The 26,931-nt window shown below is 36.2% G+C and overlaps 1 protein-coding gene and 1 long non-coding RNA gene across 2 annotated transcripts; one reads left to right on the forward strand and one right to left on the reverse strand.

Annotated features, from left to right (window-relative positions):
* The first annotated feature begins 719 nt into the window (after positions 1-719).
* Positions 720-26,332, forward strand: LOC109088781 (rab11 family-interacting protein 4B-like). Its single transcript, XM_042758135.1, has 13 exons — positions 720-1,035; positions 10,076-10,290; positions 10,471-10,659; positions 11,764-11,892; positions 13,635-13,670; positions 15,098-15,197; positions 17,695-17,798; positions 18,043-18,183; positions 19,065-19,146; positions 19,801-19,938; positions 20,461-20,619; positions 22,266-22,409; positions 24,405-26,332. The coding sequence occupies exons 2-13, from the start codon at positions 10,106-10,108 to the stop codon at positions 24,519-24,521; spliced, it is 1,524 nt and encodes a 507-aa protein (XP_042614069.1). The 5' UTR covers positions 720-1,035; positions 10,076-10,105; the 3' UTR covers positions 24,522-26,332.
* LOC122145292 lies at positions 20,567-21,838 on the reverse strand. Its single transcript, XR_006160235.1, has 3 exons — positions 21,727-21,838; positions 20,803-20,884; positions 20,567-20,708 (listed from the first exon to the last, which is right to left on the reverse strand). It is a non-coding gene; the product is annotated as an uncharacterized LOC122145292 (long non-coding RNA).
* Positions 26,333-26,931: the final 599 nt, after the last annotated feature.

Genomic DNA, 26,931 nt, shown 5'->3' on the forward strand with positions numbered 1-26,931 from the left:
GAGAAAACTTAATATGAAGGGACATGGTCACAGGGCTTTGGAAGTCATGGGACATTTGTTAGATCAGGGTGGGAGGTAACAGGACAGTTCAGTGAAGCATATATTAGCATTTTATGCTCTTGTACATCTAATTTGTTTTTCACAATTAGATTTCAGAGCAGATGTAACAGTAGTAAGAGTAAGTTTCACTCTTAGAGATGGTTGCAGATATAAGAGGGGTTTTTGAGAGAAGAGGTGTTTCTAAGTCTGCAATAGTGTAATACACCACAAATCCAGTTTCACAATTAATCATGGGCAAACACAGAATACAAACTGGTCTTGCAAGGAAGGAAGTGAAATTGTTTTGAAATTTGTGTGTGATGTGTTGCAATTAATATCATCTCCCCCAACTTTCCCATTCGTGTCATTTCTGGTGATGCAATTCCTTTGAAAGTTTTCTTTACATGTGTTTAGATTTATTCATTTTAAAACTGTATCTGAAAATGTTTCACTTGAATTGAGTTTTTGTAATGTTTCAAGTCCCTAATCCTCTCAGCTTTCAAACTACCACACTTGTTGTTGCCACAGTGACTAGGTAGGTGTACCTGCATATGTAAATTCTTTAGACATGAGCCAGTGTGCAGCTTTTTCAGCTCCACCCACAGGACCTCCCCTGAAGCCGGTTGCCTGGCAGCAGCCACAGAGATAGAGAAGGGGAGAGTAGGAGGGGCTGGAAACCCACAACTGCTGTCAGAGCTTCTGCGAGTGTGTAGAGGGACGGTATGTAGTCAAGCAAGCAAGCCTGAATTGTGCAGTGGGTTCACACAAGTTTCAGAAACTATTAGATTAGTTCATGAAGTGAGCAGATGAAAATAATCAGCATAAGGATTCTCTCTCTATTCCTTGATTGTGGACTACAGTAGTTAAGAACTTTTGAACAGAATCTTACTAGTGGATGAAGCTTCACCTGTTTCGATTTGAGTTGGATGTCAACAGTGGATGAAGTGGACTGTGAGGAGTGGAAGAGATCATGGTCACTCGGTTGTGAGAGACAAGGTAAGAGGAGCTCTTTATATTGTGTTTGACAAAAGGAGGAAAGGACTTAAAAAATATAAGGAATTCATGTCAAGTGTTTTACATTTGTGTTGCTCACTCATGGATTACATTTACTTGTTGCTTCTCACACTCTGTTTCATTTGTTTTCTCCCAAGTCTGACATTCTTTACTACCACTAATATGCTTAGACTATGTCTTTTGTTGATCTCCAATCTTGTTCTCTTTTGTACCTGTCTCTCTCTCATTTGTTAAACTGTCTGATTGCCTTGCAGTCAGTTGATAATGAGATTAATTGTTAATTGAGGGCAACTGGCAACTTGTGTGTGCACAAACCTAAAAGTCATTTATAGGACCAGCAGACATAATCAATATGTAGGTCAAATTATGTTTCACAGTTTTTTCTGACATTGACACTTTTTTGCAAAACATAAATGTACTTTTGCTGTATGTGGAAGGTCCCATGAGAGTGATTGATATTAGAATGCGGTTAACATTAATACTTTCCATAAATACTTTTAAAACCTGGTAGAACCTAGGCTGTTACGATGTTCTGAATAATATACTATATTTGAATAATATACTGTAATCTCACAATTTTATCTAAGTTTACAAATGTAAGTCTTAATCATATAATTGACTATAATTGTGTTCCTTGTGTATAATTGTGTTCCATAGAACACACCTCATCATGTAACTAGACCAGCTTGAGGCATGACAGATCATTTAAAATGTATTCTAGGTGAGTGTTTTAGATATGATTTGAGTGTCAATGAATATGGGTGTCAGTTGCTTAAATATCTAGTCTGTAACTGAAACCTACAAACACAGAATTTCCTTAAAATTGTAGCCTAGTCTAGTTTATCTCAAATGAAATATGTTAAAACTGCTGCTGATGGTAGACTTTGGAGAAAGATCACCATTACACAGATTTTGGTTAACTTTAATATTGGAGTTTTTAAATATCTTACTTTGTATTTTAAAGTTAAATTGTTATTGGAAGTATGTAAATGTGACTGTGGCAGCCCTGCTGTCCCTATCTGTCATCTCGCTGACATTTGTTATATCACCTGTCTCTCACCCTCGCAAACAGTCTTTCTTTTTCTTTCTCTCTGGTGTCTCAGTTAGTTTGAGTCTGCTAAATATAGACACAACAGGACCAGGGCATACTTTAATTTAATTTCCCACTAGACTTTCCAAACACATAAAGTATTGTGTAAAATGCACACTTACCTGCAAAAAAACCTCTGAAAAGCTGTCACAATTTATATTTTGACCACTAATCAATTGTGATGTTTTTAATTAGAAAAAAATTATAATAATTTGATATTTAGAACACCTACATTTTTTCTATACGTATGACATTTAGCAGCAGATGTGTTTTGAGAAATTTCTTTGACAGCTGTGTTATTAAAAGTACTCTTGAAATCCCCATGAATCTTTTCTGTATCTCTGTGTCAAGATATCTCTCACATAAAACCCCTCGGCTTGAGTTACCACTTTAGCACAGTGCAGGTTTCGATGCACTTACAAGCTGCACAGCACAGTCTAAACAAAGACCAGCTGTATGTTTCAAAATGAATAAATAAATCTTCGATAGAGTGGCCAGGCACAATCTGCACTATACATATAGCACTACACAGAAATAGAATGTTTATAAATATTATTAGTATTATTATTATTTTTTTTTTTTTACTGATCCATTAAATGCACTGTTTAAAGCTGAGAATTAAGCATTTGGGAAGTAAACCTGGTCTTGGCAAGGAGTGTTTGCTGTTGACAAACCTGTAGTTTGAGCAAGGGTTTTATTTATTTATTTTTTTGGATTGCAAATATTGCAGTGCATCTCAGGATGGTGACTCATTGGCTCCTGTGCATCAGCTTGGCCTTGACAGATCTTTTTTGTTTTTTTCCTGGGTGTGTGGGAGTGAAACTGTCTCCTCAGCTAAGTGAGAAATGTGAATCAGTATGATAAATTATACTATAATCATTTATAAAAATGGAAAATACACTTGTCACTTCTGTTCTAAAACTCTGCTGATTCCAGATTTTCAGTATGTAAGAAAATACCATGAGATGGGCACATGGTCAAGATTTATATGCAGCAATATTAGACACTCAATTTTACATGGCAATAAATTCTTACATATGATCTCAGCTCGCCTGTTCACACACACACACACACACACACACAGTAGTTCCAGTGTGCAAATGCCTCTTGGGAATCTTCTCTCTGTCTCCTAAAATGATTTCACTCTTAGCTGAACAGGCCAAAGATAGCCTACGATAATTTTCTGGCAGTGTCAGAAATTCAGCATGTTCATTGCACAGTGTGTTTGCAGTTGCAACCCACGTTTACTTACCAACCAGTAAAAATGCGACATGAAATCAACACGCAACAATGCAAAGAAAGAAGGCATAACTTTTATTCTCACTGTAGTAATGTTGTTGTGCCACCACCATGTTGTGGAGATGCTGTGTGTTTCATTGTGAAAGCGAAACTACTTTGTTTGGCCTTCCAAAAGAGGACGCTTCATCATGCCTAGATCTGATCCGTCCTGGTCGCTGAGGAAATGCAGCAACTTCGCGCTGTGGATCGCCAGATCTGCTTTCATCATGGACGAAGCAGAGTCCAGCCCAGGGTCGTCACATGTGCTTGCCGCAAGCCCGCTGGCTGCTCCTTCGTCGAATCCGACGGCCGTGCCGTTCTCAAGCTCGTCATATGTGATGCTGTGTGTTTCGTTGTTTGACAGCCAATGTGCAGGTTTCTCTTTGTGAGGTTTGGTTAGCAGTGACTGAAACACAGCTTTACACAGAACTGCCAGTCTGCATGGAGAGGATCTTGAGACTCCAGTAGCTTCAAACACCTGTCTGTTGCTCAGCAATGGCGTTTTCACCGCTGGCATTACAATACAGTTCATTTGTTTGACAGAATCTTTCCTTAATAAATCTTTATCTGACCAAGATCTTCTGTGCTCTAAGTCACTCAGAAATCTTTTGACAGTTCAATAATTTCTATTTGCTTTTCACGAAATATTGTTTGTTTTGATGCCTTTTGCAAGACATTGCATTGTTTCATACTTTTCATCTTCAGAAAGATCTTTCTTCCTCACCATATTTCATGGAAACTGTGACTTGCTTAATAATGTGGAACAACCTCTTTAAGTAGGGTTTCCATTTAACTAAGAAGACCTGGCTAACTATTGAACAAACCTGTCTGAGATTTATATCAGTTATCTAAAAAGATGTGAAAAACAACACAAACAAAAATCTGACTCTTTATTGTACTGAAATCCTATTGATGTCACTTGCATAATAATTTGGAATGCAGTGTATAAAGTGAGGCAGTTCCAACTTTGCAAGGACAGTCTGGCGCTTTTGACTCACAGCCTGTAAGTATGTTTATATATATTTAATGAATTTGCCAATGATGATTCAAACGCGAGTTTTGAGCAGTGTAGTGTAGCGATTGTTGTTTGTCGTTTCTCCGATCACAAATGCAGACATGGTAAAAATAAAGTCATTATAATCAGTAATTATTAGAGCCCGACCGATATTAGGGATATAACTGTATGAAAATTTCTTATCACAATTATAGTGACCAAAATTATCCCGATGTGCTGGAGATGTTCAAAAAGTACCGACACACAAATCACTTCACCAAGTTTTATATTAATAAATCAACAAACAACAAATAAAATGACTTTTTGTTTGCATAATCACAAAAACAATAACGTTACCAATGAACTCACTTTTGTGGCCAGCAGTTTAGACATTAATGACTGTGTGTTGTTATTTTTAGGGGACAGAGAATGTACACTGTTATACAAGCTGTACACTCACTACTTTACATCGTAGCAAAGTGTAATTTCTTCAGTGTTGTCACATGAAAAGATATAAAATATTGACAAAAATGTGAGGGGTGTATTTACTTCTGTGAGATACAGTGTATATATACAGACTGTATCTGTGAATATTAAACTGCAAAAAGACGAATTAAATACGAATGTTCTGCATGTTCATTTGATTACCAGAAAATACACAATACAGAGTTTGTGAAAAAAACATTAATTATTATTTATTCATTTTATATGTTTACATTTGGAAAAGCTGTGCTTCCTGCATAAACCTGCCACTGTTGGTTTGGCAGTAGCTTGCTTGTCCTACACAGTTACCTTCCTTAATTTCTTAATTCAGGTTATATATATTTTGTTGTATTTGTGTTAAGTTATTTATAATAAGTGAAGTGAAGTTTACTGTTAAGTGCACTGATGTCAGACTCATTTTGAATAATAAAGTTTATTGTTAAATACCCTGCCTCCACTACATAGGCCTATGTTTGTCACATCATTATAAGTGTTTGATCACCACCTTTGAGTTATCATCGCAAAAAAATGTGTTTATGTATATATTCTGTTTATGTAGGCTATATACTGTATTCTATATTCAGTACCAGTCAAAAGTTTGGACACATGAATGGGAAGTGTGTCCAAACTTTTGACTATACTGTACTATAATATAGCCTACACATAAAGAATATTGGCCGATAAATCTGTATTAGTCTTTTTTTATTCCCTAATATCGGTATCGGCATTGGCCCCCAAAAAACCCATATTGGTCGGGCTCTAGTAATTATGTCCCCACTGGATGCAACAAATGCCTCGTTTGTAATGGGTTTTATTGGTTTTGTCTTGTCGTGCCAGGAGACAGCATCACAGTATGGTAAGGGCCGTAACATTTCCGTCACACGCGTGAGGTTTTTAGCCAATCACAATGCACTGGATAGCTGTCCAATCAGCATACACCTCGCTTTTCAGAACGATGAACTTTGTAAAAATCATCGCGTTTCAGAAAGGCAGGGCATGGAGGAGCAACAATAATGTACATTATGTGGAAAATGATGTTTTTTTTTTTTTAAACCTTAAACCGCATAAACTCATTGCATTACACCAAATACACAACATAATGTTCTATTTAGCAACGTCATATGAGCCCTTTAAATCTATAATATGTATAAATGTCTAAGCTATATAACTGTCTATCTAATAAACATTTTGACTTTCCCCAGTGTAATAGATATTTTAATCATAGATAAATAACAACTAATATAAAACAATTATCTTCAGGATGTAGTGCTGCTAATTTAGCTGTGGCGTCATGCTTCCTCCCATAAGTCACTTGGTATTGTCTATAGAGTTTCTGGGCTTACAGCTGACAAATAATAGCGTTCCATAGAAATCCCTCAGGAAAGTAACCACTCCTCACTTCGTGAAATTCAGGTCTTCATGCCTAATGGAAAAGTCAGACTTTGTGCAGAATTTGTTGTAATTTTGAAAAAGGCTTCTTTTATTCCTTTATTTATTTAAAAAATACATTTTTTAAACAAAAACGTTACTTGTAAAGTATGGTTAATATCAGTTTGGTTTGGCAGGATCAAAAAGTAATATGTTCAGTTTTTGCTTCCAGAATTACTTTTTACTGCAGTGAATATTTGTCATAGTAGGTTTATTTTAAAAGTCTATTTCTGTACTGGGACATACCTTAATTATTTGAATATGAGTAAGCTACAGAACATTTTTACCATTTCTGCTCAGGAAAAAAGATATGGGTTAGGTTACAGTGGAACCTTCCATAATCCATTATACAGTCTATTATTATTTATTTTATATATTATTATTTATTGCACTAAAACAATTATAAACCTATTCATGAAAAAGCAGAAATTTTAAATGTAGACTATATAACAAATATTGAACCATTGGAACATTAACTAACTTAACTAACAACTAACAATATTTGAGTTATATCTCATGTCCAATCCAGGGAAGTTATTATACTGGTAAATTTTAAGTTGTAATTGTTAGTTACAACAATCTTTTGTGATTTGTGTTATTGAACTTTTATTTGAAAACCTCATAGTTTTTGAGATGTAGTAACATCTTGATATAGTCTGGTGGTTGATCTGTGACAACATCTCCAAGTAGAGCCAGTCTCCGATACACTCATTTTGTGTGTGGACTTTTACAGACTAAAAGATTAAGAAAAGTTATTTAAATGCAAGGTAAAATCATCCATTGAATGTGTAAACTGGTGAACTTAACCAGTAGTTTGAAGAGAGTTTGCACTGTGGAGCTGTTGTACATTTGACTCGCTTTTTATTCAAGTTAGTAAAGAGGCCTGATGAGGATTGCTATGAATTCTCAAGGCAGTTAGCAGTTAAATGGAGCTTATGATGATAAGCTGTTAATAAGGTGGAAATGAGAACAGGGCCCGGGGGCTCTTTGGTTCAAGGGCGGACATGAAACTTGACATTCTAAAAAGTGTCCATAAGACCCTGATGTACACTATTGATCCTGTAGTTGTCTTTAGCTGCACCCATTCTGCCCTGGGGAAGGATTATGTTTTTATAATTTCTCCTTAGTGATATCGCATGAGTTTACCTTTATAGATTCTGTTGTTGAATTTCATGTAATTACCTGACTATACCAGTTTGTTGTTTTGGGAGTAGTGTTTCACCCTACATGAAACATACTTCTCTTAGAATGATGTAAGAGGCAGGTGGAGAAGTTTGTCATTGCTAAGCTTACTCTTCCTTGTCTTACTTAATCCTAGTATTGTGTTTGAATCCAGTCACAAGTTTTTTTTTTTCTCTCTCTCTCTCTCTCTCTCTCTCTCTCTCTCTCTCTCTCTCTCTCTCTCTCTTTTCACTTCAGCTGGTTTTGAGTCATTTAATAATTGGTGCTTCTCTTGCTTTCTGTCTAAATTAGACCCTGCTAACTGTACATGTTCAAATGGCTAGTTAGGCCCCTTTTAGTTTTGCTTACTGTATTCATGAAACAGCTGCCCACAGTGGCCTTGAAGCTGTTTGCCGAAACCCATTAAAGTATTATGTAGTGGCTGGTGGGTGGTATGTTTGTGACTTACCACCCACCATCTGTCTAAGTGGACTGGTGGAAGACACGTCCTTAACTAGATGATAAGTCATTGCTACTTCACAGATTCTCAATCCTCAACATTGTGTTTGTGCTGAAAATAGCTTTAGATATTGTACTCAATGACAGCTGGGAAAATCATGAGATGAGAACATAAATGATGTCTAACTATGTGGTGTTACTATACAGTAAAAAGTACCCCCCCCCCCCTTCAGTTTTTTTTTTTTTTTATTATTATTATTATTACCAATTGGCATTTTACATTAACTGGGATATGGCAGCTTAGAGAGAATTGACATGATGCAAATGTTTTTAATAAATGAATAGATAAATTATAATAAATGAGCATCACAACACTTGTACATGTGCTGTGAGTGAAACATTCACAAGTGAGATACTCCTGATCACTTTTTTCCTGATATCCTGACATGCTACTTGAAGTGCCCTCATTCTCTGTTTACCAACTGGTTTCAGTTGATCAAAGAAAACAGCAGAAACTTTAACAATAACTACGTCATAACAAACACAATTATTATTTTTTTGTATAGTCATGTCAGGTCTCAGAGGTTCACAAAGAACATGTTTTCAGACAGCATGCCTTTTCAGTTTCATGTATAGCATATTGTCTGAGTAAGGGATTACATAATGGTTGCAAATGAGAAGTGTTCTCAACATCTGAAAAATACACTTTTATTCTGAATGTTAAAATTATTTGGAGACCATTATGTAATATTATTCTAAAGGGGCATTGCAATGTGAAATGCGATTACCTTTTGTGTATTTCACACATGCATAAAGCATTCAGTGTGTGCATGTACAGATCACTTTCTAGCATTTTTAGAGTGGATTTGTTTAAGAGCTTCCTGCAGGGCTTTGAATGTCATGTTTCAAGTCACGGCAAGTTGTGCATTTATAACAATGTGTGTGTGTTTTGTGTGTGAGAAAGAAGGTGGGAGAACAGTGTCTCAAACAACTGTGTGTGTGTGTGTGTATGCTCACCGCTTCTGTGTATGTAGGACCACTCACTGTTCAAGCAGCCTGACCACACACTGGCATTTTGTATCCCTGCCCACTCATGTTCAGCACAACAGAATACTAAAGAGCTTTTTTTTTCTTTCTCACACATGCACACCCACCTGCTGTGTGCTCAACTTACAAAAGTGTCTGTTAGTTGTAGAGCCAGTTTGGTAAACCACAGAAGGAGTGTGTGATTGATTAAAAATTGGGAAGAGATTATGCTTTTGCAGTTATGTCCATTCTTCTGCAAAGAAGGAACATTGGTGCCTGCCCAAGTTTAGCCATGTAGCTTTTGTTTTTGTTGTTTCCACGCCAAGACATATTATGAGCAGTTTACTTCCTTCTATTTCTTTGTTGTATTTTCTTTATTTGTTATTCAGTGTCAGGGAGAGACAACTTTCCTGATATCACAATGAATAAAACAGCCTCATAAACACAATACATTTTAGAATAATAATATTTTTTTATTTTTATTTCTTTAAAAATGTTGCATAACCAAGTCAAAGTCACGTGTTCCAAAAAAAAAAAAAAAAAAAAAAATTGATTTTACTAACCAGTAACCACATGACTGTTTTAAGGTCAGTCATTTTCTGAAACATAATGATGTAAACATAATGATTTGAAAATTCATAAAACCTTGAATTAATATATTTCAAAACTTTTTCGAATATAATGATTATGATTTTTACTTGATGGTTATACATCATGCAGTTTTTAGTTACATTTATATGGTATAAATGGTATAAAAGATTTTCAAAACAGTATGAAACCAATATGAATAGAAGGAATATTTACATATTTAACACTAGGGTTTTAATTTTGTTTTTTCTTTCTTTGACGCTAAATTTGCTCCAGTCACTAATATTACTACCATATCAAATGGGTGAACTGTTGATATCCATATTCACAGCATGTGAGGCACCAACATATGGTTAGGGTTATCATAGATAAATGCAGTTGTCACTCCCAGAGATTTTATTCCTGTCAGACATCCATGCGTTCATGATATTTTCATAATTGTTTCTATTCTTATGTAATCCAAGTTGGTTGCTGTGTGACTGTTCTAACAGTTTCATCTCTTTTGCTTTTGACAGTAGTCAGGACAGGCCAGGATACCAGTTATCATGTCCATCCAGGAGTGCCCTGAGAGTCCAATGCTCGAGGATGAGGAGGGTGAGGAAGGCAGAGGGGTGGAGAGAGAGTCGGACAGAGACAGTGCAGTAGACAGCACTCTGTCGTCAGAGATATCGGATGGAGGGAGAACTGCAGAAAAAGAGGAAGGGATTAGGGTTTGCCTCCCAGGAGAAAAGTAAGTGTTTTTATCATGTTTTCTTGTATACACAAGGCTGAATTTATGGACTTGCAAATTAATTCATGAATTGAATAATTATTGCTTTCACTGATATTAAGTGAAAAAACTAAGTCTACAGAAAAGTGCACAAAAAAATAAATGCTTTTAAAATTTCCATTTCTTCTCTCATTCCTCAAGGTGTGGTCAGATGTATAATCGCTCTGAGACTTCTGATCATTCTACACATTCATCTGCCTCATTAAATGAGGGGCAGTTTGAGGACTATGGAGAAGGAGAGGATGGAGACTACACTCCAAGCAGCCCCTGTCCAGACGATGAGATCCGCATTAATGGATGTTCAGATCTGGGCTCTTCTGTTTCCTCCAGGTGTGTTGGTTTGTGTGTGTATTCCTTTTTATGATTATTATTATGTAATTTATTTTTATTTATTTTTTTTACATCTAACTACAGCAGTACTGTCTCTCCCTCTGACTGCCCCAAAGCCTGTTTTCAAAGATTTACTTTAAAATGAAATGATGATTAGTTTAGAAGTCCAGATATCTGCCTTCATTACACAAGATTTCTTTCAGCATGCACTGTATATATTAGTGACTGTATTAGTGGATGGATCTGTTTGACTGTGGGAAACTTTTTCACTCACAAGAGATACAGCGTTAAATTTAAATAAAATAAAAAAACACTATCCAAAAGGCTGGATTTTCAATGTTCAAAATAAATAAATTAATTAATTAAAAAAAATAAAATAAAAAATAAGCACAGTGTAGAAAACAACTTTTGTGCATTTAATTTGTTAATCATATTTACTTGTTCTAAACATGTTTAGCTGTCCCCCAAAACCACTTCCTTCTGTTATTCTGGTCAGCCATTATACTGTATGTATTTTTTTTTTTTTTTTTTTATCAGGGAGATGTTGAATTGTAGTATAAATCAAATTAAACAAAATAATCTTCTTCATATGATACATGTTCTGTCATCTAATATGCATATCTGATTGCAAATCATATTATAACCCAGAAGTGATATGTTGATTTTTCTAGCCCGAAAGCTTTTTTCATCATGTAAATACTTTATATTTGTACACAATCTACTACCACCTTCAAAGGATGCTGGTCATGTATTATAACGATTGCATCAGTGTACCTAATTTCTAAGTGCTCAAACTGATGGTGTTACCACCATCCCCCAGTCTTTTCTATCCAAATATTTTTCTTTGGAAGTTGTATAATCTACTTGGCTCAAATAACTGTTGAGGCATGTTTGAATAAGCATGACGCTTCTGTGGGGGAGATTTTTATCAGACTTGGCTTACTAGAGATTATCACTTTTTATTTTTGTTTCCTTAGGTTTCACTATAGTATATTTTTTTTCTACATTCTACTTATATTGTTTATTGAATATTTTCAGAATGCTCATTTGATATGCCATAAATGTGTTTGACATTGTCTCTTTCCCTCTCCCTGTTTCCTCCAGTGCTGGTCAGACTCCTCGGAAGATGCGCCATGCTGGTAACCAGATGGATGTGTTTTGCTCTCAGTGTTGTAAGAGGGTCAGTCTGCTCAATGACCTGGAGAACAGGCTGAAAAATCTCAAAACCAACAGGTACTACAAAGGCTACAGTTTATACAGTATCTGTTATGAAAGATAAAGTAATAAAATACTTTTTACTGGGTGTAATACTGGGTGTGAGCTCATCTTCAGAAAGAATTGTTGTTAGAGTTAAACCTTTGAAATAAGGGTTAAGTGGTTATTGACTTGTCTAGTTTCTCTTCAGTAATGTAAAAGGAGTGACCCCTCACATCTGCAAAATAAGCTTTTAGTGGCTTGGAATCCACATTAAATATGCTTTGGGAGGATTAGTAGTTATCAGTTCTTCATTGCCTTCCTGAGGGCTACAATAGACGAAATTAAAGTGAGGCAGTATGTTCCTCAAGGAGGTAATGTGAGTATATGAGAACACAACTGAGGTGGAGGAGCTCTGATATCTTGCTGCAGTCTCTCTGCACCAATAATGATTCACTTCTTTTCCATACATCATTCTTCCCACCACTTTAGAGCCCATTAGAGCTTTATTAGGCATTTGGAAGTGGGCTACACACATATCCTCATGTTTATCGGACTCTGTGCATTCTGTATTTTGAATCATTCTCACTCACATCCACATTCACGGATGAATGAACAGGCACACTCTGAGGCTTTGGATACTTTGGATACTTTTCTCTTCTTTTCTTCATCCCTGCCAATTTCAAAGATTTCCAGTGAGTTTACATTAACATTTTCCTTTTTTTTTCCTTTTGAGAGGGCTTGTAATTAGCTTCTCATATCTTAGCTTCTCAAAACAGAGGATGAACTAGGAATTGGCTCAGATAGACTGAGGGATTTTGGGGAAGAAAATGCCATACTATACAAGGGGAAGAAAGAAAAAAAGACAGAATGGGCTATATGATAGAGAGGAGGAATGAAAGCTGAATGCCCTGTCAGCAGGCTGCTTCAAGAAATGCATTAGTTCACACCTCATTCTGTCACTGCTAGAAAAAGCTATGTTGGCAATAGCTCTGTGTGTGTGTGTGTGTGTGTGTGTGTGTGTGTGTGTGTATGAGAGAGAGAGAGAGAGAGAGAGTTTTGAATCTGTGTATGAATCTTTAGTATGTGCTTTCCTATAGAAATTATTAATATTTGAGTTCTGAGTGGACAGTGAAGACTTTAACAGTCTTATAGAAAGGAAACCATTAACAGTCACATCCTTCAGTTGCTTTCTTCTTCTGTTGTGTTGATCTCTTCTCCAGTAACTTGAGTAACTGCAAGTTTTACTCAAGTAGCAGTTGTATATTTGAGCAATGTAACAAACTCTATTCAAAGACTTTTTGTGAGCTTTGTTAAGGTTGGAGGTATGTAAACTGATATTCGTGCCAGGGCCGACACTATATTCAAATATGTTGTGAGTCTGGGTTAAGTGCAAAAATGGAATGAAGTCTTTACACTAATAAAGGTACAATTTGGTGTCCCATTACTTTTTAAAAGCATTAGACACAAATTTTATGTTTTTGTTTTGAGAATTATTATCATATATAACATATAATTAACTAGCATGTCTGTATCACCCTATAATTTGGTGATTTTGATCTGTTCCACATCAGAGCACTTGACCATCTTGATTAAAATCATATGTTATCATATAATCATATAATAATGTTGAACTGCCATTCAATTAATTGTTGTACAAATATATTTGTAATTATTTTTCTTAACTTATTTTCAGCAAGAATGTAACGTAAATATCAAACCGAGGGATTCACACCTGTTAATATGTAGTTCTAATTGGCTGTCTTTTGTTTGTTTTCCAGCCCAAACAGAAAGATCTCCAGCACTGCATTTGGAAGGTAGGTCACTCAATATCGCTCTGCTCAGTGTTTGTTTGTGTAGTCTATGCTGTTAATCATTAATGTGTTACTTTCCAACTCCCTCACTGCTTTGACTGTGGGCACCATGTGGTTAAATACATTTTATATGAAGTTTTGATATCAATATTAAGCTGGCAATATTAACCACGAGGTGAAGACAGTTTGGGAAAGGAATGTCAATTCAAATTTAATTAAGATGGTTTTAGTGAAATTTTATACTCCAGTGATAAGTCACTTGAAGATTTACAATACAATAGAAGCACATAACCATGGAAAATTGCCTGAATATGTGCTCTAGACCTATATTCGCCAAGATTTCTTGTCTTATGTACCACAACAGCCCCTCAGTAAGGTTACATCAAATCAGAAATGTGTTCCTCATATCAGCACAAATTAAATATAGTGTGAAATCTATATATATATATATATATATATATATATATATAAGTATCATTCCACATAAAATTACAAAACTTACACACTTTGTTTAAAAATCTTTTCAAGAAAACCCTAGGGTATGGATACCCCTGGTTGGGAATCACTGCTATAGACAGTTCCTTTGTGTTTAATTGCAAGAATCTGATCAAATGTTGTGTGGGAGTGTAAACGCTGGGTGGTAAAAATTGTGTGGGTGAATGGTGGTTTTTCTTGTCCCTTTGGCAACCAGTCTCCTACTCTAAATCACAGTGACAAGATGAAAGTGGCCTGCCACAGTTGACCTGAGTGTAAGAGAGAGGGAGAAAGCAGAACCACAGAGAGAAACCAGTGTGTGTAATTTATATAATGGAGTCTCATGTTGTGAAGTCATTGCTTTAATGAGAATGACACACAGCAATAAAACAAAGTGACAATCAAGATCTGACTCTGCAGAAGAGTTATGTGAATGTGAATTTGTGTACACAAAAGATTATGGATCTCAGAGGCTAATGCAAGTGGGACAAGAGAATGGTGTGCGTGTCTGCGCATGCGCGTTTGTCTTTTAGATGAGCGCTGTTTGGTTCTGGGTCAACTGTATCAGACACTACACCAGCTCTCACGATGCCTGTACTGGTCAGTCCCTTCTCTCCCTCTTCACTGCAGTGCTCCTAAAGATGCTCAGGCATGAAGAATAGATTCATGGAATGGAAGAGTGGTCTGCTGCAGTGATGCATAATGGGTAGTGTAGTTTGTAGTTGTACTGATGCTGCAGTGTAGTCCAATACATCCATAGGTCTGAGCAGATAGGTAAGTGGGACGTTCCTCTTGCAAAATGTAGCTGTCAGCATGGGATCTGAATGCTGAGGGTGCAAATAATTAACTGGTGCGGTGTGGGATGAAACAAAATATAATGTAATTGTAATATTATTGTGATGCATTATGTTTTATGACTCACTTATCTTGTTTACGTGTGTATTTGGGTCCAACAGGCAGCTGCTCCACAACAGTAACCTCAGTAGTAATAACGGCAGCACAGAGGATTTGTTCAATGACAGCATTGACTCCTGTGAAATAGACATTACTGAGAAGGTAAAATCCCCTCACAGCACACTCACTTCCTTCCTGAACACAGCCCTGTGAAGACTGCATCAGTAATTCTGACTGTCTTTGGAGTGTCTTTTAAAACACACGCTTAGTCCTGACCTGCGCTCAGGAAATCTCATCCGTAGGTGTAAGCTTCTTAATGCAGGGGGTCAAATGGGATGACTTCAATTGGATTTTGTCTGTATCTGGGTGTGCATTATTTAAAATCTTTAAAAACAGATTTTAGGATTTTTCCTCTAACTGTTTTCCAGACACACACTTTCAATCTCAAAATATAAAACATCTTCAGAAAATTGTTTCTATGGTGTGTGTGTGTGTGTGTGTGTGTGTGTGTGTGTGTGTATGTGTGTGTGTGTGTGTGCATATATATTTTAGCCATTTGCTAAAATCATTTAAGTTCATTTTTTTTCCCCCATTAATGTACACACAGCACCCCATATTGACAGAAAAACACAGAATTGTTGACATTTTTGCACATTTGCACTGAAATATCACATGGTCCTAAGTTTTCAGACCCTTTGCTCAGTATTTAGTAGAAGCACCCTTTTGATCTAATACAGCCATGAGTCTTTTTGGGAAAGATGCAACAAGTTTTTCACACCTGGATTTGGGGATCCTCTGCCATTCCTCCTTGCAGATCCTCTCCAGTTCTGTCAGGTTGGATGGTAAACGTTGGTGGACAGACATTTTCAGGTCTCTCCAGAGATGCTTAATTAGGTTTAAGTCAGGGCTCTGGCTGGGCCATTCAAGAACAGTCACGGAGTTGTTGTGAAGCCACTCCTTCATTATTTTAGCTGTGTGCTTAGGGTCATTGTCTTGTTGGAAGGCGAACCTTCGGCCCAGTCTGAGGTCCTGAGCACTCTGGAGAAGGTTTTCGTCCAGGATATCCCTGTACTTGGCCGCATTCATCTTTCCCTCGATTGCAACCAGTCGTCCTGTCCCTGCAGCTGAAAAACACCCCCACATCATGATGCTGCCACCACCATGCTTCACTGTTGGGACTGTATTAGACAGGTGATGAGCAGTGCCTGGTTTTCTCCACACATACCACTTAGAATTAAGGCCAAAAAGTTCTATCTTGGTCTCATCAGACCAGAAAATTTTATTTCTCTGTTTTTTAGCAAACTCCATGCAGGCTTTCATGTGTCTTGCACCGAGGAGAGGCTTGTGTCGGGCCACTCTGCCATAAAGCCCCGACTGGTGGAGGGCTGCAGTGATGGTTGACATTCTACAGCTTTCTCCCATCTCCCGACTGCATCTCTGGAGCTCAGCCACAGTGATCTTTGGGTTCTTCTTTACCTCTCTCACCAAGGCTCTTCTCCCTCGATAGCTCAGTTTGGCCGGACGGCCAGCTCTAGGAAGGGTTCTGGTCATCCCAAACGTCTTCCATTTAAGGATTATGGAGGCCACTGAGCTCTTAGGAACCTTAAGTGCAGCAGAAATTTGTTTGTAACCTTGGCCAGATCTGTGCCTTGCCACAATTCTGTCTCTGAGCTCTTCAGGCAGATCCTTTGACCTCATGATTCTCATTTGCTCTGACATGCACTGTGAGCTGTAAGGTCTTATATAGACAGGTGTGTGGCTTTCCTAATCAAGTCAAATATATAATCAAACACAGCTGGACTCAAATGAAGGTGTAGAACCATCTCAAGGATGATCAGATGAAATGGACAGCATCTGAGTTAAATATATGAGTGTCGCAGCAAAGGGTCTGAATACTTAGGACCATGTGATATTTCAGTTTTTCTTTTTTAATAAATCTGCAAAAAGTCAACAATTCTGTGTTTTTCTGTCAATATGGGGTGCTGTGTGTACATTAATGAGGATAAAAAAATGAACTTAAATGATTTTAGCAAATGGTTCAGTGGAAAAGCGCCATTTGTTTTGGTAAGCCTTTAATACATTCCATACCCACTATATATGTATATATATATATATATATATATATATATATATATATATATATATATATATATATATATATATATAAAAATTTAAGGGGGTCTGAATACTTTCCATACCCACTGTGTGTGTATATATATACAGTGTATATAATTTGGGGACTACTAACACCACAAATATTACATTTAAATGTTATTTTCATTACAAAAGACAATACAATACATGAACATAATTCAAGGTACGATGGAAGTAGCGTTGTGGTGGAAATCATGGATTATGATGTTTCATAAAAATTACAGAATTCAGCTGCGATACATGTCCACTCTTGGATCTTGTTATCATACACATTAAATAAACTAGTTATTGTGTAAAAAGTGTGTTTATTTTAAATGTCCACATGGCCAAAAGTGCTCATAGTTGAAAAAAAAATCTGTTTTTCCCCCCTGTTTATTTGACACAGGATCACTATAGGTTTGTACACATAAACACTTTTCAAACCTTTAACCTGCATTGTTGTTCCAAAACTTGATCAAGGGTTATGCTTACTGTAAGATTTGCATATATTGTTACTTTGTTACAGGTGAGTTACTTGGACAAGAAAGTGACAGAGCTGGAAAATGAGATTCTGATGAATGGGGATGTCAAGTCGAAGCTGAAACAGGAAAACATACAGTTGGTTCACAGGTAATTGGCTACTCAAAGTCCAGCCACCCACTCTGCAGACAAAGTTCATTTAATTGAAACTATGTTATATGCACATGTATTTGCATACTTGTCTCTTTAAAGAGTAGTTTTTTCCATTAGCAAAACCTTCCATTAAAATAGTCCTAACAAAAGTTTTGCATCTGCTAAATGCAAAATGGTCAAAGTGGGCCTCAGCAGGACTGACAAAAAATTCATGATGATGATGAGGACTGTGCTTCAACAGGATTCACGAGTTGGAGGAGCAGCTAAAAGACCAGGAGGTCAGAGCGGAGAACATGATGGAAGAGGAGCTCAGGAGACACAGAGAGGCCTACAGCCGACTGGAGAAAGACAAAAACACACAGATAGAGCTGCTTACAAATCGGTTGGCTCATCCCAAGACCAGAACTGCCTTTTTGTTTCTTGTTTTCCAGTAAAATTATCCAAACATCTTTAAAACAAGATACTTTTTCATTAATCTAACTAAACAGGGAAAATTAAAACTAACTAAAAAATTGAAATTAAAAATGACTAAAAAAAAAATTAACTTAATTGTGTTTTGAAAACAAATTACAATTAAGTACATTTGTCCTGGTGTATTTTGGATATTTATAGGGATGCACGATAAATATCGGCACGAGTAAAACAGTTAAGCCATTTCTGTAATCAGCGGTAAATCTCTGCACGTGCGTGCTTTCACGTGGAGCAGCCTTTACTACACAGAGCCGTTGTTCACTGACAAGCTGCACAAAATGTGCAAAATATGATCGTGGTTTTGCATAGCTTGTCAGTGAACAATGGCTCAACGTGAAAGCACTGACGTGTAGAGATTTACCGCTGATTTCAGAACCAGCTTTACTGACGAGATGCACATTAAATATCGAGCAAAGATATTTCGATGTTTGTTTGTTTTTAAATTGGAAAACAGGGCAAAAATACTAATAATACTATTATTTTTGTCATGCAGTAAATACTATTATGCTTTTAATTTTATTCTGAGGTTTTATACTCCATTGTCCCACTATTTTTCCCTCTTCCTGGGAGTTCTTCCAGTGTTGATGCACTTCAATTATAAAGCAATCTCACAGGGTCCTTCATGAGGGTGTTAGATAGAAGAGTGGCAGTTGAGCCACCGAAGGAACCATTACATTTCATCCAGAAATCTTCATCTAGAGATTTTGATTCTCAGGGCTATAGATTAGTGCAGGTTTATTGCAAGAGTATGATGAATGGCTTGTTTTTATTTGATTTTTTTCCCACTGGCAGAGTATACCAGCTAGAGGATGAAAATGGAGAGATGGCAATAAACATGAACAGACTGAAAGCCCAGACAGGGAAACTGGATGAGGTAGGATATTTATATTATACATAAACTGACTTAAAGTTTTTAAGAGAATATGGAGGAAATTGACTATTGTGATTTAGGCTGAAGGGGATGCAAATGAGGATGTGTGAATGCTTGTAATGTTACTGCTAGTTAAAATGTTTTGAACAAAATCAGTTCCTAACACCTGTTAGTTTTGCAGTATCTGGGAGTTCTCATTCTTTCAAAACTGATGAAAGGTATCTTGTATTTTCAGAGGGGGGGTCTGTGTTTTTTGTGGAGGATCAATGAATATTTTAAAATATTCTTTAAAAATAAATCGTCTTATGATGGTTTAAATTCGACTCGTCTAAGATTGTATGGTTTTGCCAACTGAAAATAATTACAACATGAACATACAGTATGATTGTGAAAGTAGTATAGTGCGTGAAAAGTGTTTTCTAAAAATCCATAGAACCAAAAGTGCTCATAGCTGAAAAAAACAAAAACAAACAACAACAACAACAAAAAAAAAAAAACACGGCTTTGATGGTATCTGATTAAATAAAAGTATTACATAAAACATAATTTTAAATATTGGGTCACAAAAAAATTACCCAATAGTGAATGTATAGATAAATAAATGACCATCAGTTGACCTAATTGACTATGCATAAAATTTTTGTTTGTGTATGTGAAGAGAGACAGCGGATGACAGATAAGCTGGAGGATACAAGCCTACGGTTGAAGGATGAGATGGATCTGTACAAGAAGATGATGGACAAGCTACGACAGAACAGAAATGAGTTTCAGAGGGAAAGAGATACCATGCAGGAGGTAAGATTGTATTTAATAGATTGTAAGCTTCAAGTGGGCAAAATTTTACAGTTAATTTCCGAAATGGCAAGGAAGTAAACAGTTGTATTATTCAGCAAGCTGTCAAAAGCAAAGGTTGTCTACTTGTGTGCCAATTGTTTTAAGATGTATGTAGTCACCCAAAAATATTTACAGAAAGAAAAAGAGTGGCAGAGCATTGGCCAGCTTTATTTGGCCTCCCCTCAATACATAGGATTGTGTACTTAAAAAACACAACTGGATATAGCCTAAAAATGCACACATATAAGTCAAACACTGAGAAGTTGTTACACAAACATAGAGATGACTATTCACTAGTATATTGAAATTAATATATTAATTTAGTCCAGAGCTATACCTTTATGTTGTATTCTGCCTAAAGGCTATACAGCAGTCATGTGCTTGATCGTAACATATAAAATAGTAATGTTATCAGTTCAGTAGCCTAGTGCTTTTTCTTGTTTTTTAGTTTATTTTTATGTTTTCTCTTTTATTCATGTTCAGCTAATTGAGGACCTTCGGCGAGAACTGGAGCACCTCCAAATATACAAGCTGGAGGCAGACAGAATGGGGCATGGCCGCAGACCTTCCATTAGCCTATCAGAATACAGCACTCGAACACGTGAGAGTGAGCTGGAACAGGAGGTCAAGAGACTAAAACAGGTGAGAGAGATGGAAAACTGGTAACTCGATCTTTCAGCAGGTCTATTTCCTGTGGCGTTGGCTATGTGGCATTCTGTGTAGTCAGATCTCTGAGAAACAGAATGAGTGCAAATTATTTTGCATTTTCACACAAAAATACAGTATGCTTATCATTTAAAAACACTTAAAGGATTTCTTTCTTACCTTCTTTATAAATGTTATTACGTTTTAACCTCTTGGAACTGGATGTGATATAACTGGAACAGTATATTTCCTCCAGCAAAGGCTGTAAATGTAATTCAGATAAAAGTCTCCACTTTTTGTTTTAAAAAGCAAAGAAAGCACCAGAAAACAGTGATACCAAAATAAACTCTTTTTTTTAATCATCTGTCTTTTATTTAATCTTGTTTACTCTGTGTATATGCAGAGGAACATTTCCAAGGACATGCCCTTTGACCTCCACAAGCTTGTGTCTGCTCGGACACAACTCTGTCCGAGTCTGATGGTAAACTGTAATCCCTGTGCAGACTTAATATAATTTAATTAACCACTAATGTGTTCATTCACAAGGAGTCTTCTCATTTGTGACCCTGGACCACAAAACCAGTCTTAAGTCACTGGGTATATTTGTAGCAAAAGCCAAAAATACATTGTACGGGTCAAAATGATAGATTTTTTTTTTTTTTATGCCAAAAATCATTAGGATATTAAGTAAAGATCATGTTCCATAAAGATATTTTGTTAATGTCCTACTGTAAATATATTAAAACTTAATTTTTGGTTGCTAAGAACTTCATTTGGACAACTAATTTGGACAACTTTAAAGGCGATTTTCTCAATATTTAGATTTTTTTGCACCCTCATATTCCAGATTTTCAAATAGTTGTATCTCGGCCACATATTGTCCTATCACAACAAACCATATAACAATGTAAAGCTTATTTATACAGCTTTCAGATTATGTATAAATCTCAGTTTCAAAAAAATGACCCTTATGACTGGTTTTGTGGTCCAAGATCACATTTAACATCTAATATAGCCACACTTTTTTCCATGTTCCTGTCAAAAGAAGGAAATAACTACACAATACCACAGAAGTGCTATTATACTAAATATCATCAATATCACCTCTTGCCCACAGCAGAGCCAGAGCCATGTTTCTCAAAGATTTCTGGTTTCATTCCGCTCTAATTTTTCATTTCCTGCACTCCACTGATACTTCAGCCTTAAAAAAAAAAAACACTCTTCACCCATGCAAAACTCCATTCACATACGTTGGAGTGATACAAATAGTGAAATGGCCCGGTGCTATTATATTAAATATGAGCACACTTGGACACCACTTGACCAATCAGATTAGGGGGCTGGAACTAATTGTGGTATAAAGTAATATAGCTAATGCTGCTGCATTATTGTAAAACAAAAGATTTAGTATAGTATTAAGTTTGGCTTAGGTCTGTTGTAAAGAAGATCTGGTAATTTTTCTAATCTACAGTCATTGCATAACCATCTCAAACAAATTACTGCTTTCTTTTGCCAGCAGAAGCTGGCCAAACCAACTTCTCTTGTTTTAATTAACAAGGCCACAATAAGGAAAAGGAAAAGCAAGACGACTCTTGGGTTATCTTTCGAGGTAAATTGTAACTCTACCCTCTTTCCTATCACAGGAGAACCAGAAACTGAGGGAACAGAATGAAGATCTAAATGGTCAGCTTCTCAGTCTGAGCCTCCATGAGGCCAAAAACCTGTTTGCCACACAGACAAAAGCGCAGTCTCTGGCCATGGAGATTGATCATGCCTCCCGTGACCAGGTAAGATAAGTGAGGACTTTGATTTGAATATTGTAAACAAAGAGTACATGACTTTGATCTTCTGATAAAACTGAAAGTGCCCCTATTATGGGTAATGAAAATATCATATTTTGGTTTTGGGAGGTCCCCAACAACAGGTTGACATGCATGCAAGGTCAAAAAACACTTCCATTGTCTTAAAATATGCATTTATTTTGTTCAAGGACTCCCAAATGATTTCCAAAGCCCTCCTTTGCGTGACGCTAATCTGCAGTGATTGGTCTGATGACCCAGTCTGTTGTGATTGGTCTACTGCAGGGTGTGATAAAGCACTGCATTTTATACAATGACGTATTGCTCTGTTCTTTATCAGAACTACAAGTAGTACCAATGACAAACATTCACTATTCATCAACACATTTTGAGACAATTACGAATGAATAGACATTGCTGTTAGCCAGTTAGACGGAGACCTACTGTAGCTGCGTGGAATGAACACAACACACACAATTAAATACGTATTTTGCATGCTACAGTAGAGAGTACATGACAACAACAGTTTTTATAAAGAATTACTCCACTTTCAGAATAAAAATTTCCTGATAATTTACTCACCCCCATGTCATCCAAGATGTTTATATCTCCCTTTCTTCAGTCGCAACTTATATAGCAAAACGATCTGTCATATTCTTAAAAAAGTAAATAAAAATTTACACTTTTTAACCACAAATGCTCATCTTGTCTAACTCTGCGAGGCGCATGCATACTCTGTGTACAACGGTTCAAGACAGGGTATGTCTAAAAACTACATTGTTGTCTTACCTGTTTTTTTTGGGGGGTTTTTTGGAAAGGGTGTTTGACCCTACTTGCACGTTCACTTTGTAAACACTGGGTCAGTGCTTCTGTAGCAATGTAGGATCTGATCCTGGAGAACCCTCAACACTGCACGTTTTTGGTGTCTCTCTTATCTGACACACACATTTGAGGTCTTGGAGTCTTCACTAATGAGCTGATGAGTTGAATCAGGTGTGTTTGAATAGGGAGACATCTAAAATTTGCAGTGTTGGGGGTTCTCCAGGACCAGGATTGGGAACCACTGCGCTAACAGATTTCCCCTCACAGTGCAGAGCACATCGTCTTCTCCACAGGAATCCGCCACGGTGTTTAAAGGGAGGGGATGTTCAAGTTTCCCAGGTCTGCACGCACAACAAGTGGGTGGGGCATAAATATGCTAATGTTTCATTTTGACGTCACCTTGAAACAGCTAAAGATTCGTTTTAAAAACGACTCGTTTTCATGACTCAGAGTTGACTCTTTCTTTTGAAAGACAATAACTTTATACACAGTGGATTTAAAACTTTGCAGGATGTTTTCATTCATTTAGAGCTGTGTTACACACTGCTTGGAAGGTAATTTTCAAAAATCCATAATCAGGGCACTTGAACAATGCTAGAGGAAGTCTATAAATAAAAACATCTTTTAATGTGTACCAGTAATAGAATAGTATGAAGCACTTTTTTTCTGGAACGTTCTCTGAAAAGGGCCTCGGGTTCCATTTACACTATAAACAAAATATATGAATTTTGTGAGGTTCTTAAAGGAATAGTTCAAGGTTCTTAAAGGAATAGTTCACACAAAAATGAAAATTACGTGATTTACTCACTTTCATACCATTCCAGTGGAGGAGGAAAAAACAAACAAACAAAAACTAAACCCTACTAATGAATGAGCTTTTGTCTTCTGAGGAGCACAAAAGGAGAAATAACATAAAATGTTCATTAGCATAATTGGGACAGAAGTTTTCTGAAACCACCAATAACAGGAACGGGTCAAAATTAAAGTTGTGTGTGTGTGTGTTAATCTTGACCTTCTCAGTAGTTCTCAAATCTAATTCAAATTTTTTAATTTTCGGCAAACTTTCCATTTTATTAGAAGCTTATAATACATTGACAGGTTTTGGAGACCTGTCCAAATAACAAGTCCAATACCATTCTAAAATTGTTTTGATTCCCACAGTTGATGGAAGCCCTCAAGGAACAAGAGGAGATAAACTTCCGACTCAGGCAATACATGGACAAGATAATTTTATCTATTCTGGACCACAACCCATCTATTCTGGAAATCAAAAACTAAAAGCTTGTCATAAGCTGTTTAAAAACTTAACAGTGGATCTAGAGCTGCCCCTGAGGTAGCGCTGAACCTCAAATGCCTCTGAATGCACAATAACTACAATGTCCTGGTGTTTTGTGCACCTTTCTCATGCTACAGAAATCTAAAATATACTGGTGAAATATTTTTCATGCACTTTTTAAGGGCATTTTTGCTGCTCTGTACAACATAAAGGAGTTTTAATTGGAATGTCATTATGGTTATTGAATTGCACCAACTAATATGTGAATATATGACACTGGATGTTCTCACAGTGTATTTGCGTCATATGGATGGTGTATCTTTGCTGAGTTTGCACTGGGATGTGATGAGAAAGGTTGAATGATAAAAAAGATTAAAAATAACTTTCTATTTGATGGCCATTCGAAGCCTGTCCCATTCATAGTTGCTTTATATATGTAATGATTTTGGCGAGAGAGATTTTGACCGTCTTCCAATTATATTATATGGCATGTGAGGGAACAATGTAAGGAGAGACAAATTAGAAGAATAGGGGAGAGGTAATTGAAACTGGAACTTATTAACACTGTCTGTTGTAAAAGAAATACATTTTAGAGCAGGGCAGTGCTCTAGTCTATGTTTGGAATTTAAAGGTGAGATGTTTATTCTGACATTACATGCAGTATGTGTGATTCAAAAAGGAGTGAAAATGCAAGAGGGTGAATGTAAAATGTCATTGTGAATGTACCAAACAAGTAGTATTCTGTAAGTAGTAAGTCAGTTCATCAGCTGAATTATGATCTTAATAGCATTAAAGAACATGCACTTGGTATTCCAAACTAAAATAACATTCAGTTAATAATTTCATATGCAACATTCTCATGATTTTCTATAATGTGATTTAAATGCAAATAAACATGTACATCAGATAATGCAAATCTAAAACACACAGAAAACTGACATGTGTTCCTATCCCAGGAAGGTTTCATATTTTGAATGTCAGACATTTATTAAATGTAAAATTCATCTAAAAATGGCAACTTTTTTTTTTAAAAGAGTATCCTAGAAGGTTTCCCCACAGTTACACATTTCTCTTATTCAGTCAATAGATTGTATAGATAACAATATCAAGCATCTGATTTATTCTGTGCTGATCTAGGCCTAGGTTCAGTATATGTGATTCTGTAAATTAGATTTTTTTTTTCTCACATAAATGCCTCCTTTTTCCTTGTAGCATCGTGGCTTTTCACTCATCAGTTGAACCCTCAAGGAGACCCTTTATTCAGTCACACATTAAAAAATTGCTGAGCTTTATACATGTGTGTAGGATTTTAACAACTTGTAAATGATGTAAAGAAATGACTTTATACTTGTGCCACTCATTGATTTTACATTGTTTCTCTGTTTATTTTGTGAATATTTTTAGTTGTCGAAACACCATGACAAGTATCTGATTATTTCGTATTCTCTTTATATTTATAAAGGAGGTGCTGGAGGAGGCGGCAGTATTCATTTTGTTTGTTTATGAGAGAGCAGACTTACTCAGTGGCTCATAATGTAACAACATGTTGAATGGTGACACACTTTAATCCAAAAAAGGGGTATCTGTACACTTGCACAAAATGTATACCGATTGCATTTCATTTTCTGCATAATAGATTTATCTGATATGCCTTAGCAATACTTACAACTGTGGGCTTATTTCTGTTTCAGATCTAAATTAGATCAAGATGTGCATATAGGCGTTTTTGCATGTCAGGTGTTACTGAAGACTGAATTTTGAACATGAGAAATTAACAAACTGATCTTTTAAAATAAAACAATACAAAATTCCATATATGGCTTAAAGGGTTTGGTATGTGCATGACACTGTATTAAAGACTGATGCAAATAGCATCAGCAGACAGTAAGAGAGGTTTATATAATATGAAAATTTTATTTAAGAATCTCGTAAGTGATGTACATTTGTCATAAGCAAAGAGCATTAAGAGTCATATAGGTTATGATACAATGGATATATAAATAAATAAATAAATAACATCATAAGGAAAATCAAAGCAAAAGATATCACAAATAACAGGAGCAATGAACACCTGCTATTGCCATGTAATGCTATAGCCTACAATTTACATAAACTTATTATATTTTGCATAAAGGTAGAAAGATAAGTGGTCAAGGTATGTTCACTAGGATAGTTGGAACTGTTAATGTCTTTAAAACAAATATCTTTTGCTGGAATACAGGCCGCAGATGCCTACAAGGCATATTTTTTACTTCATACTTTGAATAACAATCTTAATACTTTATATTGTTACTGTTCCTTGTTTTCATCACAGCACAGAAGCTTGAATGCAACTCTGAAACACTCTTGCTCTTGAGCTGATATTTCTGAGGTAGGCCTAACTTGTGCCAAGTTCACACTTCACGACTTTAA

This window comes from Cyprinus carpio, chromosome A6, assembly GCF_018340385.1.
Source record: "Cyprinus carpio isolate SPL01 chromosome A6, ASM1834038v1, whole genome shotgun sequence".
Taxonomy (NCBI): domain Eukaryota; kingdom Metazoa; phylum Chordata; class Actinopteri; order Cypriniformes; family Cyprinidae; genus Cyprinus; species Cyprinus carpio.